The sequence below is a fragment of the Protopterus annectens genome, chromosome 4.part0, assembly GCF_019279795.1.
Source record: "Protopterus annectens isolate FY-2018-M chromosome 4.part0, PAN1.0, whole genome shotgun sequence".
In the NCBI taxonomy this organism is placed as follows: domain Eukaryota; kingdom Metazoa; phylum Chordata; order Ceratodontiformes; family Protopteridae; genus Protopterus; species Protopterus annectens.
The window spans coordinates 562967186-562981771 of record NC_056733.1 but is presented as its reverse complement, the minus strand read 5'-3'; the positions used below and the strand labels follow the sequence as shown (position 1 = coordinate 562981771).

At 43.1% G+C, this 14586-nt stretch overlaps 1 protein-coding gene across 1 annotated transcript in view; it reads left to right on the top strand.

The window, feature by feature from the left end:
• Positions 1-14586, top strand: part of ANKRD13A (ankyrin repeat domain 13A) — a 1453295-nt gene that overhangs the window by 816565 nt on the left and 622144 nt on the right. The window contains exon 6 of the mRNA XM_044068498.1: positions 6881-7070. Coding sequence (XP_043924433.1) covers positions 6881-7070 — 190 coding nt within the window. The remainder of the gene's footprint in view (positions 1-6880; positions 7071-14586) is intronic.

Here is a 14586-nt window from a genome sequence, read left to right as displayed (position 1 = left end):
AAGCGCACCCTCAGTTCAGCGGCCTTTCACTGAGGTCCTTGAACTACCTTACGCACTTTACCAGATTTCAGAGGGATCTGATTAAGGAGCTATCCGATACCCTCTTGGGTAACCTGCCTGAGGAGCTGGCCCAGACGGTTGGCTCTCAGCTGGCTACAATGTCGTCCATTTCAAACTCGTCCATGAGGCTCATTTCTTATGCGGCCGAAGGGGCGAGTAGAGCGGCGGGTACAGGCATTGCTCTATGGAGACAAGCTTGGCTCCGCCTGTGTCATTTCGCGGAGGCCTTTAAGTCTTCCTTTGCCGACGCCCCTTCGATGGGTCCTCCCTGTTTGGACCCAAGGTAAAGGACACAGTAACCCGCTGTGAACAGGAGGGTAAGACTCTGACTGCCGTAGGGGCACAATTTTCCACTCTCTTTCGGCCTTATCCCAAGGCTAAAAGAGGAGGGAAAATGTGGTTCCATAGATCTCAGAAGCCTTACCCCTCTCAGCAGGAGGATTCCCCTTCTAGAGGCAGAGGAGGGGGAAATTCTTCCGGAAGACGCCATCCCAGAGGCGGCAGAGGCCCTCGCAACACTGGAGACCGCGAGTCCTTTCATGGTTCTTCAGCCTTCCATAGTCCCTGAGGGATTGCCCGGCTGTGCAGCTCCGGAGCCAGTCAGGGGTCTTTTCTCGAAGCACCTAAAGGCCTGGGAAGGTATCACTCAGGACCGATGGGTGCTTTGGATTATAGCCGGAGGTTACTCCATCCCATTCTCTCACCACCCCCTCAGCCCAAGAAAATCCCGGACCCACCACCCAGTCAATGGGATATCGCAGCCTCAGAAGTTTCAAAGCTGCTGCAAAAAGGAGTCATCCAACCGGTCCCCGCAGACCAGATCGGATTAGGGACTTACTCAAGATTCTTTTTGGTGCCAAAAAAGACCGGGGACTTGAGGCCCATCTTGGACCTCAGCATCCTAAACCGTTCAGTCAGAAAGTCCAAGTTCCGAATGGTCACCCTACAAACCATTCTCCCATTGCTGGAGAAGGGTGTTTGGATGTGCTACATAGATCTCAAGGACGCTTATTACCATATCATGATACATCAAGCGTCCAGGAGACATCTGCGCTTCAGCCTAGGAGGCAGTCATTTTCAGTTCCGTGCACTGCCCTTTGGTCTCACCACAGCCCCCAGGGTGTTCACCAAATGTTTGGCGGTCGTGACTGCTCACCTGAGAAGTCTAGGATTCCAGGTGTTTCCGTATCTAGACGACTGGCTCCTAACTGCCACCTCCAAGCATCTACTATTGCGGAGCCTACAAGCCACTATATCACTGGGCAATTCCCTTGGAATGACCTTCAGTTGGCTAAAGTCTGTGTTGCTGCCATCTCAACGCATAAGATTCATAGGGGTAGAGATAGACTCAAACCAAATGCGGGTCTATCTACCTACAGACAGGATACTAAACATACAGGCTCAAGTTCGAGCCTTACTTCCCAGATCCAAAGCCCCAGCCAGAATGGTCCTGCAGCTATTAGGATCCATGTCCGCCACGGTTCTTCTAGTTCCCCTGGCAAGGTTGCACATGAGAATTCTTCAGTGGCTTCTTTCATCTCAGTGGTCCTTCCAGGAACTCCCTCTCAGTCACCTCATATGGATCACGGAATCTTGCAAACGGGACCTTCGCTGGTGGCTAGTGCCCTCCAACTTGGATCAGGGCGACCCTTTGTTCTACCCTCCGGCGGCCATTTTGACCACGGACGCCTCCCAGACGGGGTGGGGGGGGGGCATTCCCTGGGCAGGTCAGTCCAAGGCAAATGGCACTCGGAAGAGACTTTGCTTCATATCAACGTCTTAGAAATGAGGGCAGTGCTTCTGTCCCTTCAAGCCCTTCACGATTATCTCCCTCAGGGCGTAATTGCTGTTCACTCAGACAGCATGTCAGTTGTCTGGTACTTGAACAAACAGGGAGGGACCAGATCCTATCCTCTTTGCAGAGAAGCCATGAGAGTTTGGGAATGGGCAGTCTCGACCAAACGCTTCCTAGTGGCTACTCACATACCGGGCAAGTCCAATGTGATAGCCGACAGATTGAGCAGAACCATCCTCTCTCCTCACGAATGGTCACTGAATATTACAGTGGCAAGTCAGATTTTCAGCAAATGGGGAGTTCCGTGTTGCGATCTCTTCGCGACTCCTCTGAATGCAAAATGCAAAGAGTTCTTCTCCCTAACCCCAGCTCCAGGGAAGAGCCCCATGGACGCATTAGTCCATCCTTGGCCCACCGGCTTGCTTTATGCCTTCCCTCCAGTTCCTCTCCTTCCCAGAGTGATTCAAAAGGCATCTCTCTTGGGGAGCAAAATGATCTTAATTGCTCCTTACTGGCCTCGTCAAGTGTGGTTCCCCTATCTTCGGAGACATGCTCTGGAAGGTCCATGGTTCCTGGATCAGATCCCAGACCTACTTGTTCACCAGTCGGGACTATTCCACCAGTCCCTACACACCTTAAAATTGACAGCTTGGCTCCTCCTCTTCCGACGTTAGTCAGGAGACATACATTGGATCCAGATGTTGTACACATATTATCTTCGGCCCATAAGTCGACTACAAAGAAACTGTATTCTAGCAAATGGAAAAGATTTGCTATTTGGGCTCAACTCCGGGGCCTGGACCCCATTTCTATTCCCGTAGCAGAGGTACTAAAATTTTTGACTTCTCTTTTCAATCAAGGCTCTTCAGTTTCTACCATCAAGGTACAATTGGCAGCAATCTCTAATTTTCATGAATCCATAGACCCACCTTTAATGAGCAACAGATTGTGTAAAACCTTCTTGAAAGGTGCTGCTCTATTAAGACCTCCGATTTCTCATCCTGCACCTCCATGGGATCAAGATATAGTGTTACGCGCCTTGACCTCTTACCCCTTTGAACCGGCAGCTACATGTGATATGAAGTTCCTATCATGGAAGACAGCCTTTCTGGTGGCGATTACTTCTGCCAGAAGAGTGTCAGAGCTGCAAGCTTTGTCTGTGAAACCCCCGTACTTAGTTTTTCACAAAGATAGAGTATCCCTCAGGCCAAATCCTTCCTTTGTCCCTAAAATTTGTTCTAGTTTCTGCTTACAACAATCGTTAGAGCTTCCAGTTTTTTTCCCAAAATACTCTAACAAAGCGGAGTTCATATTCCACACACTAGATGTCCACAGACAGTTACGTTTTTATTTAGACAGGACCAAACAAACAAGGAAAACAGATCAGTTGTTTGTATCCTTTGCAGATAACAAATTGGGCAAAGCTGTCACAAAGGTCACTATTGCCAAATGGATCAGGGACTGTATTACTCAAGCTTATTTTTATTCTAACAAAGAGCTTACCACCTCTGTCAAGGCTCATTCTACAAGGGCTATGGCTACTTCGATAGCTTTTCATTCTAAGCTTGCTATTAGTGACATTTGTGCTGCGGCTACATGGTCTTCCCCGCACACCTTCATTTCCCACTACAAATTAGATGTGGCATCTAGAGGACGAGCTTCATTGGTTCCACAGTGCTCAGGAGTGTTTTCCAATGAGCCACCCGGGATTTAGGTGCTAGGGACGCTGTCCCATCAGTACAGAATGTAGGCGAGATAGGATCACATAACATCTTTTAGTTATGTACTCACCATAACTTCAGATGTTTGGGATCCATCTCCACATTCCTAATAACCCACCCTCCTTCCCCTTCCTTGGAGATCAGAGGATATCAGAAGGTCCGAATCCTGTTGTTTCATCTTGAAACATCTAACAATGTTATATAATCAAGTTGTGCATGAGTGCATGAATGTGGACAAACAAGATCTGGGGGATTAGTGGTGGTGCATCCTGGGATAAAGATAGCTCAGCCAATAAGAGGCCTCGCTCTATAGCATAAGCGTGCCGAGTCGGAGCCGAGGGATCGGCTCCGAACCCATCAGTACAGAATGTAGGCGAGATGGATCCCAAACATCTGAAGTTATGGTGAGTACATAACTAAAAGTTATCCCCTTTGGGAAAAAACATGTATCCATGAATTACCATATAGGTGGCAGTACACTCAGCACAGAAAGTGTGATAAGAGACTTAGGGACACAGGTGGACAGTGGTCTCACCTTCGATAACAACATTGCCATAACAGTCAGGAAATCCTTCTATGTGGCACACCTCATCACGAAGGACTTTTCATCCAGAAAAAAGGAGGTCATTGTCCCACTGTACTCATCCCTCATTAGACCCATTATAGAATACAACGCCCCATTTGGTATGTACCTCTCAAGACATCTGCAACAACTGGAAAGGCCTCAGAAATACCTCACTAAAAGAATCACAGGCCTAAAGCAGATGCCCTACACTGACCGCCTTAAAAAACTCCAGCTTATCTCTGTCGCATATCATCTACTCAGAGGCGATCTCTGCTTAACATACAAGGCCATGTCAAACCCAGAGCTGTTGGACATGCTACACTTAAAGAAATCCCAATCCCTCAGAGCTACACGCTCCAGGGATCTAAACCTTGTCATCACAATAAAAACATGCTGGAGGGATAGCTTCCTGACCCAGAGACTCCCCAGACTCTGGAATAGATTGCCCATACATGTAAAGCAGAGTGCCTTTTTGGACCTGTTCAAGAGGAACCTTGACGATTGGATGGGAGAAAGGAAATTCACCCCAGGGATCACGTCAGTCGCCCTGCTAGACAGGGGTCCAGGAAAGTAAATAATGTGGGAAGAAATAGCCAGGGAGTTGTTATGGCTAGGCTTGTATAGGCCCTAGGGCTGATAGCCTAGTACCAACCTATGAACCTATGATAAATACTGAATAGCAACTTGAAATGGTTAAGACAATAATCAGTTCTCTGTATGTTGAAACACCATGCATATACCTGCCGGGTGTGATACTACAATGAATAAGATTTAAAAAAAAATATATATTTGGTAGGGTAATAGACTTGTTGCTTCAGAAGGACTTAAGTGCTTTTATTTAATTCACTTTAGGCTCTTAATAATCAAGTAGCACCTTTCTTTACCCCTCCTTATTTTTCTGTTGGCTGCTTCTGTCGTTTTCTGTGTGACCATTCAATCTAGACCTGAGATCCTAACTCCCACACACATCTGTCAGGTGCTTGTGTTATGCCACTGGGATTTGCAGATTCATCCTTCCCAAATAATTGTTACCAGTACTTAGAAAGAGAGGCTGGTGTGTGGCTAGGAATGCAAGTTACTCTAAGTTTTATCTTCTTGAGGGGTTAGCCAGGGAAACAGGAGGGACTTTTCTCCAGTGGGATGTGAAACACAGTGATGACAACATCCGTCCTCCTTTTCTACACCTGCACATGCTCTGCAACTAAACCCATGGTTGTAGGTGGAGCTGTGTGGCTTCAGAAGTGGCCCCCTTTGTACTTTAACTAATCTAGACTGACTACTCCAGGGAAAACAGCTGTTGCCAGTCATTGTTAGGGTTACCACCTGTCCCACTTTGCGAGGGACTTTGGGCAGTTGTGTCCTGGAAAAAAATTGTAAAAATGGCAAATGTCCTGAGATTTTAGGACAAAATTATTTCCTATATTTTATGTAATAGTAGCATAAAACAGTTATTCTGTATCTGAAACACTTAAATGTCATAAGAAACAGAATAAGCAACTAAAATGCTACAATAATAAGCTTTTATTTAGGCAAAAAAGTGAAGTTCTGTCCTTTGTACTGGCCGTGGGTATGTTTCGGTCTGCTAAATCTGATGTTTGTACCAACAATGTTCCACTTTGGGCATTTGAAAAGGTGGCAACCCTAGTCATTGTACACTTCTCCGCTTTGAGTAGCCTTTCAAGTTGGGGAGACGTTTACTGAATGTGGGTTGCTTGTGTCTGTAGTATAACTCCAACATTCACACCTGTGAAAAGCTGGTAAAAAAAGCATCTAAAACATACCAACCTACATTATAAGACTCTTCTGGCAAAGCAAATGTAGTTCATGTAGTTTTATATATATATATATATATATATATATATATATATATATATATATATATATTATCATTTGGATAATTGGAGATATCTGTTTGAAACACTGTGAAAAATTCTGCAACATTTGAGAAATGATAGTCTGGTGGCAGTGCAATACAGGACAATGCAAGTGACTCAGAACTAAGAGGACCAGGTTTGGGGTACCTTTAATTGGGTGGCCTGGGCTTTGATTGAGACCCTGGATTTCTTTGCAGTCAATGTAATGTCTGCTGTGGTGCCTAGAATGATTTATCCCCAGCATTTTCTTAAGTAAAAACAAATTGTTTAGAATAGCTTTACATCTCTACATTTTTTATGCAGAAATGTAATTTCATAATGATTGTATTTCTAATAAAATGGCATTGCTGGAATGATTCCATGTATATTTTTTATAGTTTTACATACTTGCTTGCAGCTTGAAAAGTAAACGTAGTAAGATACACAAAGACCTTCAGCTTCTTCAAAGGAGTGAACAAGACATTCTCCAGGTAACCCAGTTAGCAAGAATAACAAACCAGCAACGACCATGAATTTAAATGGTAGTTACTATGGGGTAGGTGAGTGAGGGGATAGTAATGCTGAACCACAGAATAGTCTTGTGGCAGGGCTTCAGGACAGACTCGATAAAGTTTTGCTATGCAGAGGGAATGGCTAATAGCAGACAATTTTAATGATAGGCCAAGTGACAATGGAATATGTATTCATAACTGCAAGGAAAATGCAGTAGGGCGAGGAATGATGTACAGAAATCCTTGTTAGGTACTGGGATTCTTGTAAAGTATGGTAAAAGTTGCCCTGTTTGGTTGAGCGGTGATATATCTCTACTGGTAATTATCTCTATGTGTGACCTGGAACCATGTTGATGTTGTTTCTCTTTTATTAGGTAATTGGGCTGAACTTATTGAAGTGAACCATGATGAAAAAGTGGTTGACACAGAACGTTTTGACATCTCACAAGAAATGAAAGATGTCACCCTGGACTCTATGCAGCCGGCAAAAAAAGAAGTAGCAAGGCGTCTCACATCTCCTGTCATAAGCACATACCTCGATACAAAGGACATTGCTTTTGAAAGGTATTTTGATCATCTCTGACTTGTTTGAGTATTCTTTAAACTAGAAACTGGACAGAGGGCACACTTGGATGTGGAGATGTTTTGAAATGTCACTGTCAGAGACTGAAAAATGACAATATTCCACTTTACTGCTGTTGTTTATTCCTATGGCATGAGATTGTTCCCATTTCAGGATTGAACTTAAGATAGTAACAGAAAGTATAAGGGCAATATTCAGCTTGCAGACTAAACAGAGTATGCCCCACAATGAAACAAATATATTTGCTCACTGAATTATTAGAAAATTTCTACTAGTACATGTGGCAACACTTTATTTATATGGAAGATGACTAGAAATGTTTACAAGATAATAGCTGGGTCTCAGTATAATGAAGTGGATAAGAAACAGACTGACTTAACCAGATGCAAGTGTCATAGCTCAGGGAATGTATTTCAGAGATAATGAAGGAATTATACCGTTATATAACATTGGTAATGCTACATTTGGAGTACTGCCTGCAGTTTTGACCAACCTAGAGAGGAAAGGAGGTCTGTCTAGTAAAAATTATTGCAGAGTTAGCACAATGGTGAATGAAACTGACTATTAGGAGCATCAGACTTTGACAACTGAGCATGTGTGCATGAGAAGAGAAGAAAAACATTGAATGCAACATGTTTCATTTTTAGGGGGAAATGGAAGGGAAATAAATCAGAAGCATGAGGGAAGAAAAAGTAATTTGTGTAAATTGGAAAATGGACACTTTAAAATCTAGTTAAGGAAATATTGCTTCACAGAGATAGGGTAGTTGGATTCTGGAACAAATGGTACTGTGTAGATTAGGAATGAGATTTGCAAAACTCGAGGACAAAGTAAATGAAGGATAAGGATAGCTGCTTAGGGGCTAGTATCAACACTTGGTTAGACACTGGAGGTCAACAAATTGTTATCTTATTTAGAACAAAGGTCCACAGCTCCTCTTCTGCTGACATCTTTCTTTTTCTATTCTTTCTTTCTTATAAATGGATTGAACTATAGGGGTAGATTTTTAGCAATAATTTTGTTAATAAAATAATTTTCAGAAATGTTGTAAATGAAGTTTATAACATGAACATCATACACATTGCAGTTATTGTGATATGTTAAACTTGCTAGCATTTTAGGAAGTTATAAAAAGGCAGACTAAACATGTAATATGAGAAAGGTGCCATTTACATTTTAAATTGGACTGAAATTTAATTATAAATGTTAATGCGTTAGTTGTTGCTTTTGTGGATCTTGTACAAAATTAGGGATTTTAACTTTGTGTGTGCAGTTTCTATTGTAAGTTTGTATAAACACTGAAAAAAATCACTAGACTGTAAATCACCTAGAGAAGTTTTGTCTAGAGTCTAGTGCATTTGCAAGGCACATGATGGTGTCAAACCCAAAGGCATCTTGTATAGATTTATGTGTAATAAGTGACCCTAAATGGGTTCCCTTTATAGGTTTGCGGACTGTAATTGTAAGTCAGTCATTGCTGTGCTGCAGAGAATTCCCTTTTTCTCTGAGGTGCAGTGATCTCAGTTTTAGGATGTATAGATAGCAGAGATATAGGGTGTTAATCACCCTACATTGGGGGGGCAGGGGGCATGCCCACTGAAGAAGCATTTTTAGTGGGAAATATCAACTTCTGTAGTTTGCTTTTATTTGTAATGAATCATATTACTTTTTTCTCTTAGTTTAGGGACTTGAACTGTTGAGTCTCGGCCTCCCAGTAGGGCATCAACCCTAAAACTATTCTAATGCAAGCCCAAGACAGATGTAGCATGTAATATCTGTACTCTGTCATATGGTAAATACAAGTACACAGTTAGACAATAAAGTACCGGTTATCGTCTTCTTTGTTTGTACTGAAATGTCTTTGGTTTATTACATTGTCCCTATTTAGCTATGACACATATTGCTGCATAAAACAGTATTCATATGACTTGGCACAAATAATGAACAGTTCTATTTTGAAACTGCTCAGCAAAACAACAAGCTTTAATCCAGTTAATGACTGAAGGCATGTAGTTATTTAATAGATGTTTCCTCGGGCTTGGTTTGATTCTTCTTCACTTCATAGTGCGTAAGTATTTAAAAACATTTACAAAGTAACAACATATTTTTAAAAAAAATACCCAGCTGCGAGTATTCTAAAGGTGAAACCCCCAAAACAATGCAGATGCCCTTAAAATAATGCTAATTTTGTCCCTGAGTTGTATCAACCAATACATTACTGGCATTTTAATATAAGACAAAGTAGTTTAATTTGATATCATATTTTTATTGGAAACTAAGATATAGTTAACTTATATATGGTCATCCCACTAATTTATGGTTTTAATGTCAGTCATGACAATTTTCAACTAAAAGTGCAGACGAGTTAAAATATGATAAAGGTTGTTTGAGTTTTTATGGAAATGATATTGTATAACATTTTTTTTTATGTTTTAGCAGGATCATTTTAAACAGTTAACTGGCATAGCAATGGAAGCAGTAGTGACCCTGCATTTGCAAACATTGTTTTAACAATGTTTCAGAAAATGCATGTTGTAAATCCAGAGATGTGATATTGTCATTTTCATTAATTTCTCAACAAATGGGTTTGGATCCAATCCTGAGATCTGACTTGCCCGCTTTTTTCAATTTGTGGAACAATGAAACTTTCAAGCTCCTCCCTTACCCATATTGCACTAGTCCCCCTAACATACTTCATATCTCGTTTGCCGCCTTTGCATATGGACATGGTCACTGTAAGCTCTCGGGTAGTAGTAGAGTTTGTGAGTAAAAGTAATTTTTCGTAATCTATTTATATCTTTGAAGAACTTTCTATGTAACCTCCCTTGTTTCTCTACACGATTGTAGTGTAATTATATATTATTATAGTTGGTAATTTCTCTTTTTCTCTTTTCCCTTTGTATTCCTTTAGATATATCCTCACATTACCATCACTGGTAATACTTTCCTTTTGTTTCTTTTTCTTCTCCATACTTTCTTTAAAAAAAAAATTCTTTCTACCTGGAGTGGTTTGCCTTCGGGTCAAAGGGAGCCAAAGGTCCAGAAGCATGTCTTCTGAGAGCCGTCAGTCATTTTCTCTCCAAGGCATTCTGCTCTCAAGGTAATAGAGAGAGAGTTTTCTTTGCTCCAATAGAAAGGACATCGCCACCTTTCTTGGCTCCTACTTACCAGAACCAGTTGTCTTTGTGTCTTGAGCCCAACTTCCTGCACTACAGGGACAGCTCAGCTAGCCCAAAGTCACCAGGATAGCCAGCAGAGTGTATTGATGTCGTCTCTTACTTCTCATGAACATCCCACCATAGAAGTCCCTAGGAAGAGAAAGTGCAAAAGGAGGCACTTAGACTTTCCTCAAGAGTCTGTCACAGAGGGTACTGACATTGATGAGGACGAAGGGTCCCCAAGATCACTACCTGATGACATCTCCTTTGGTGACATTCTAGAGATCCTCAAGCAAAGGGGTGACTGGTCTACCAACAACCCTTCCCAAGAGGAGTAAATATTCTTGGAAACCTTTAGAGCTGGCCCATCTATTTCCTGGATGACACAGCCCGCCAGTGACCTTATTGATTTGATCTGTCAATGGGCGTGGAAGGAGCCTGATTCTGTTAGGCTGATCCCCAAGAGACAAGACAGGATCCTGGCACCACCTAAGGATAGGGAATTTTGGAGCAAGGAAATACCTGTTGATATTATGGTCATAGTGGTGGCCACAATAAAGAAACTTGCAGAACAAAGTTCCTCTGTCCATCCCCCTAACAGGGAGTCTAGGGCTCTGGGCAGATTCAGGAAGCCACTGTATGCTTGAGTGACCTTCACATTTTGGTCACTGATTTATTTGGCACATTTCACTAGACCTCCAATGGATTTGATTAAAGAGCTTACCAAATTGCTGTCTGGGACCATTACTTCTGAAGCAGAGAGCAATAGCCTTATAGTTGGCTGCCCTACAATCAATTTCAAATTTGTCCATGAAGCTCATCTTCCCCACAACTGAAGGTACTTCAGTTGCAGCAGTTTCGGACATTTCTATTAGGAGGTATGCTTGGATGCGCCTGTGTGATTTCGCAGAGGCCTACAAGTCTTCCTTCGATAATTCTCCCTTTGACAGAAGTTTCTTATTTTGCCCCAAAGTTAAAGACACACTGTCCAGGTGTTAGCAAGGAAGTAAAATCCTATCTGCTGTGAGCGCATGTTTTTCGACTCCTCAAAGGACCTTTTCTAGGAATCAACAAGGTGGTTGAAAAATGTGGTTCAGAATGTCCCAGGGTTCCTTCCATGAGTCACATGGAGATAGTTCCCCCAAGGAGATAGGGGGGAACTCTAACAGAAGATGCTGCCCATGTGGTAGAGACGGTCCCCTAAATGAAGGATCTAGAGATATCTTCTCTGACAGATTCTTCCAGCACTCCTGAAAGGAGGCCTGACTATCCACCCCTGGAGGCAGTCGGGGGGGTGTTTATCACTGCACCAGAAAGTCTGGCTAGAGATTATAAAAGATTCATGGGTGAGGATGATTATTTCCAGCGGTTATATAATACCCTTTTCCACCCAGTCAGAGCAAAGCAGCAGCACTAGAAATAAAAAAGTTGCTAGAAAAAAGAATCATCCAAGAAGTCCCCAAGACCAGAGAGAGAGAGTCCTGAGCTTACTAAAGATTCTTTTTAGTGCCAAAGAAAACAGGGGACTGGAGATCAGATGTTCATTGTATTACCCTGCTGCAGTCATCACACTTGGGCTATCCTGTCATCAGGCGGTCCCGCAGTCGGACGGAATTCCAAAGTCTTGGTCCGGCGTCGGTTGCTGTCGCTTCTTCCCTGATGTCAGTGCGCCAGGGGTATATATATTGCAACTGATGCCATTTTCTTCAGTCTTTCTTGCCACGGAGTGCCCGAAGCAGAAGCAGTTCGCAAGTGCCGGTCGGCCGACTCCTGAGATTTTCGAATTCGAATTTCAGACCGAAGTCTTCTATAAAGCTAAGTACCCCATTGGGAAAACTTTTCTTGCCTCAGACTGATGTCAGAAAAAGTTAACAATTGTATTTATTGTGGGAAGCAAATGCCTCATAATTTTTGTGCTAGGTTTAATAAACATACTATTAAAAGACGCTTTGATTTCACACGACACTACTTCGGTAGAAAATTTAATTACAGTATGCCGTCGGAGCAACCGAATACCGACGTGCACAAAAAACACAAGGATAAGGACAGAGCGCCCAGGCCTAAGCCAGATTCAGAGGCCTCGGCTGGTCCGGTCTCCGGTTCTCCGGTGCTCAGTGAGGCTCCGACGCAACCCCTGACTACCGCAGATCTGGAACCCGAGACCGCTTCGGAACTTTTAGCAGAATGTACCAGGCCGATGCACCCTTTTTGTTCAGGCCCTACCGACGACATTGCTGATAAAGATGTTGGTGCTGCAGAAACGCCATCGGTTTCTGAAGGCATTTTCAGACCGACGACACTCACCATTAAAACGTTTCCTAAGACGAAGACTCCTATTAAATCTAAAAGGACTGCACTTCAGGCCCCTGTTCAAGGCCCAATGCCTAAGAAACAGATGCTCAAAATGGCTGAAGATTTGATTTCTTTAATCAGGGCTTCCCAGCTTCCTCCTGACAAAAGGCCCAGACAAGAGGAAGATTATGCATCCTCTGAACAAGTGTTCATTTCTTCAGCATCCTCTGAAGACCAAGATTACTCCTTCTCCCCTTATGAAGATTCTGATGCTGAGGATTCCATTCCCTCAGCTTCTCCTCCTGAAGACTACTCCTTTGGGGAAACTTTACACACTATGAGGGAACATTTCCACTGGGAAGGTCAAGACTACTCTGACTCAAAAAAAAGGCTCAGAGAGTTTCTTTTACTCCCCCAGCACAAACCACTTGCCATCTCACCTGTGTTAGACATTGTGGATGATGTTTACTTGGAATCCAGTTTGAACCCAGACTCTCTACCTCCTGCTCCGGCCAAGCCTGACAGATACTATAGAGTGCCTGATTCCCACAAATTTCTATACAAAAGTCCTGTTGCTGACCCAGAGACAATCTCCCAGGGTCCCAAAGGGGCTAAGGCTTCTATGGCTAAAAATCCTGTACCCTCTGAAAGGGATTCCAGAGCGCTAGACAGGTGGGGGGAAAAGGTTTACACCTCAGCCACTCTAGCTATGAGGGCACTTAATTGCCAATTCCACATGCTTAAGTATCAGCAATTTCTAATCTCTCAGTTAAAAGAAAGAATCACTACTCTCCCTCAACAGTCTGAATTGAAAGAAATGCAGGATCTGTTGCATGCAATTGAACAGGTGGGTAAATACACCTTAAAATGTGGGTTTGATTCTCTGGAGGCCTCCTGCAGAGCAGCTGTCACTGGGTCTGTTATACGTAGACATGCTTGGTTAAAGGAACAAACTCTGCCTGATCATGGTAAAACAAAGCTTCTAGATGCTCCCTTACAGCAGGATGTTCTTTTTAGAGTTAATGCAGAAGAAGTCTTAAAGAAAATGGAGGATAAGGCAAAATCTATGCAGACAGTCAAAGATTTCCTACAGGTACAGCCCCCTCGCTTCAGCAGAAACTGGCCAACAAAAAATTGGTCCTTTCCAGCTACTGACAGACCACAGAGGGGTAAATACAGATGCCCAAGAGGCAGAGGACAACCACAAGCCCAGTACAAACCTCGCCAATGGGGCACTACAACACAGAAGGGAGGAGAAGACAGGTCCCAATCTACCAGAAGGCAAACTCAATGACTTGCACCTCATCCGCCCAAGCAAAGCTCTCTTGACAGCCCCCTTGGGAGGAAAACTCGCACTTTTTTCAGACAACTGGCACATTGTCACAAAGGACAAATGGGTCCTAGACATAATTTTACGAGGATACAGATTCCATTTTCACACCTTGCCAATGAAAAGAGGAATGCCAAACCTGCCACAAAATCAATGGGCAGAGGCACAAAAGCAAATTACAGCTCTCATGGACATGAGAGCCATTCAACTGGTACCTACTCGAGAGCAAGGGCAAGGATTTTACTTGACTCTTTCTAGTGCCCAGAAAGGACAATGCCTGGAGACCTATTCTGGACCTTTCAATTTTAAACACATTCTTACAAGTACCCAAATTCAAGATGCTAACACTACAGCAGCTTCTTCCCATGTTGGGCAAGGAGGCATGGCTAGTAACGTTGGACCTCAAGGAGGCATACCTGCATGTCCCTATCAGACAAAGTTGCAGGAGATACCTCCATTTCATTGCAGGTTTCACCCATTACCAATTCTCTGCACTGCCCTTTGGCTTATCTACTGCGCCCAGAGTCTTCACAAAATGCCTGGCACCAGTAATTGCATACTGCAGACAAAGAGGAATTCAAATATACCCATACCTGGGCGACTGCCTCATCCAAGCAGAAAGCAAGGCCATTCTCTTACATCATCTGGCTTTTGTAAAACATCTACTAAACTGCCTGGGGTACTCAGTAAATGAAAAGAAGTCAAAACTAGTGCCCT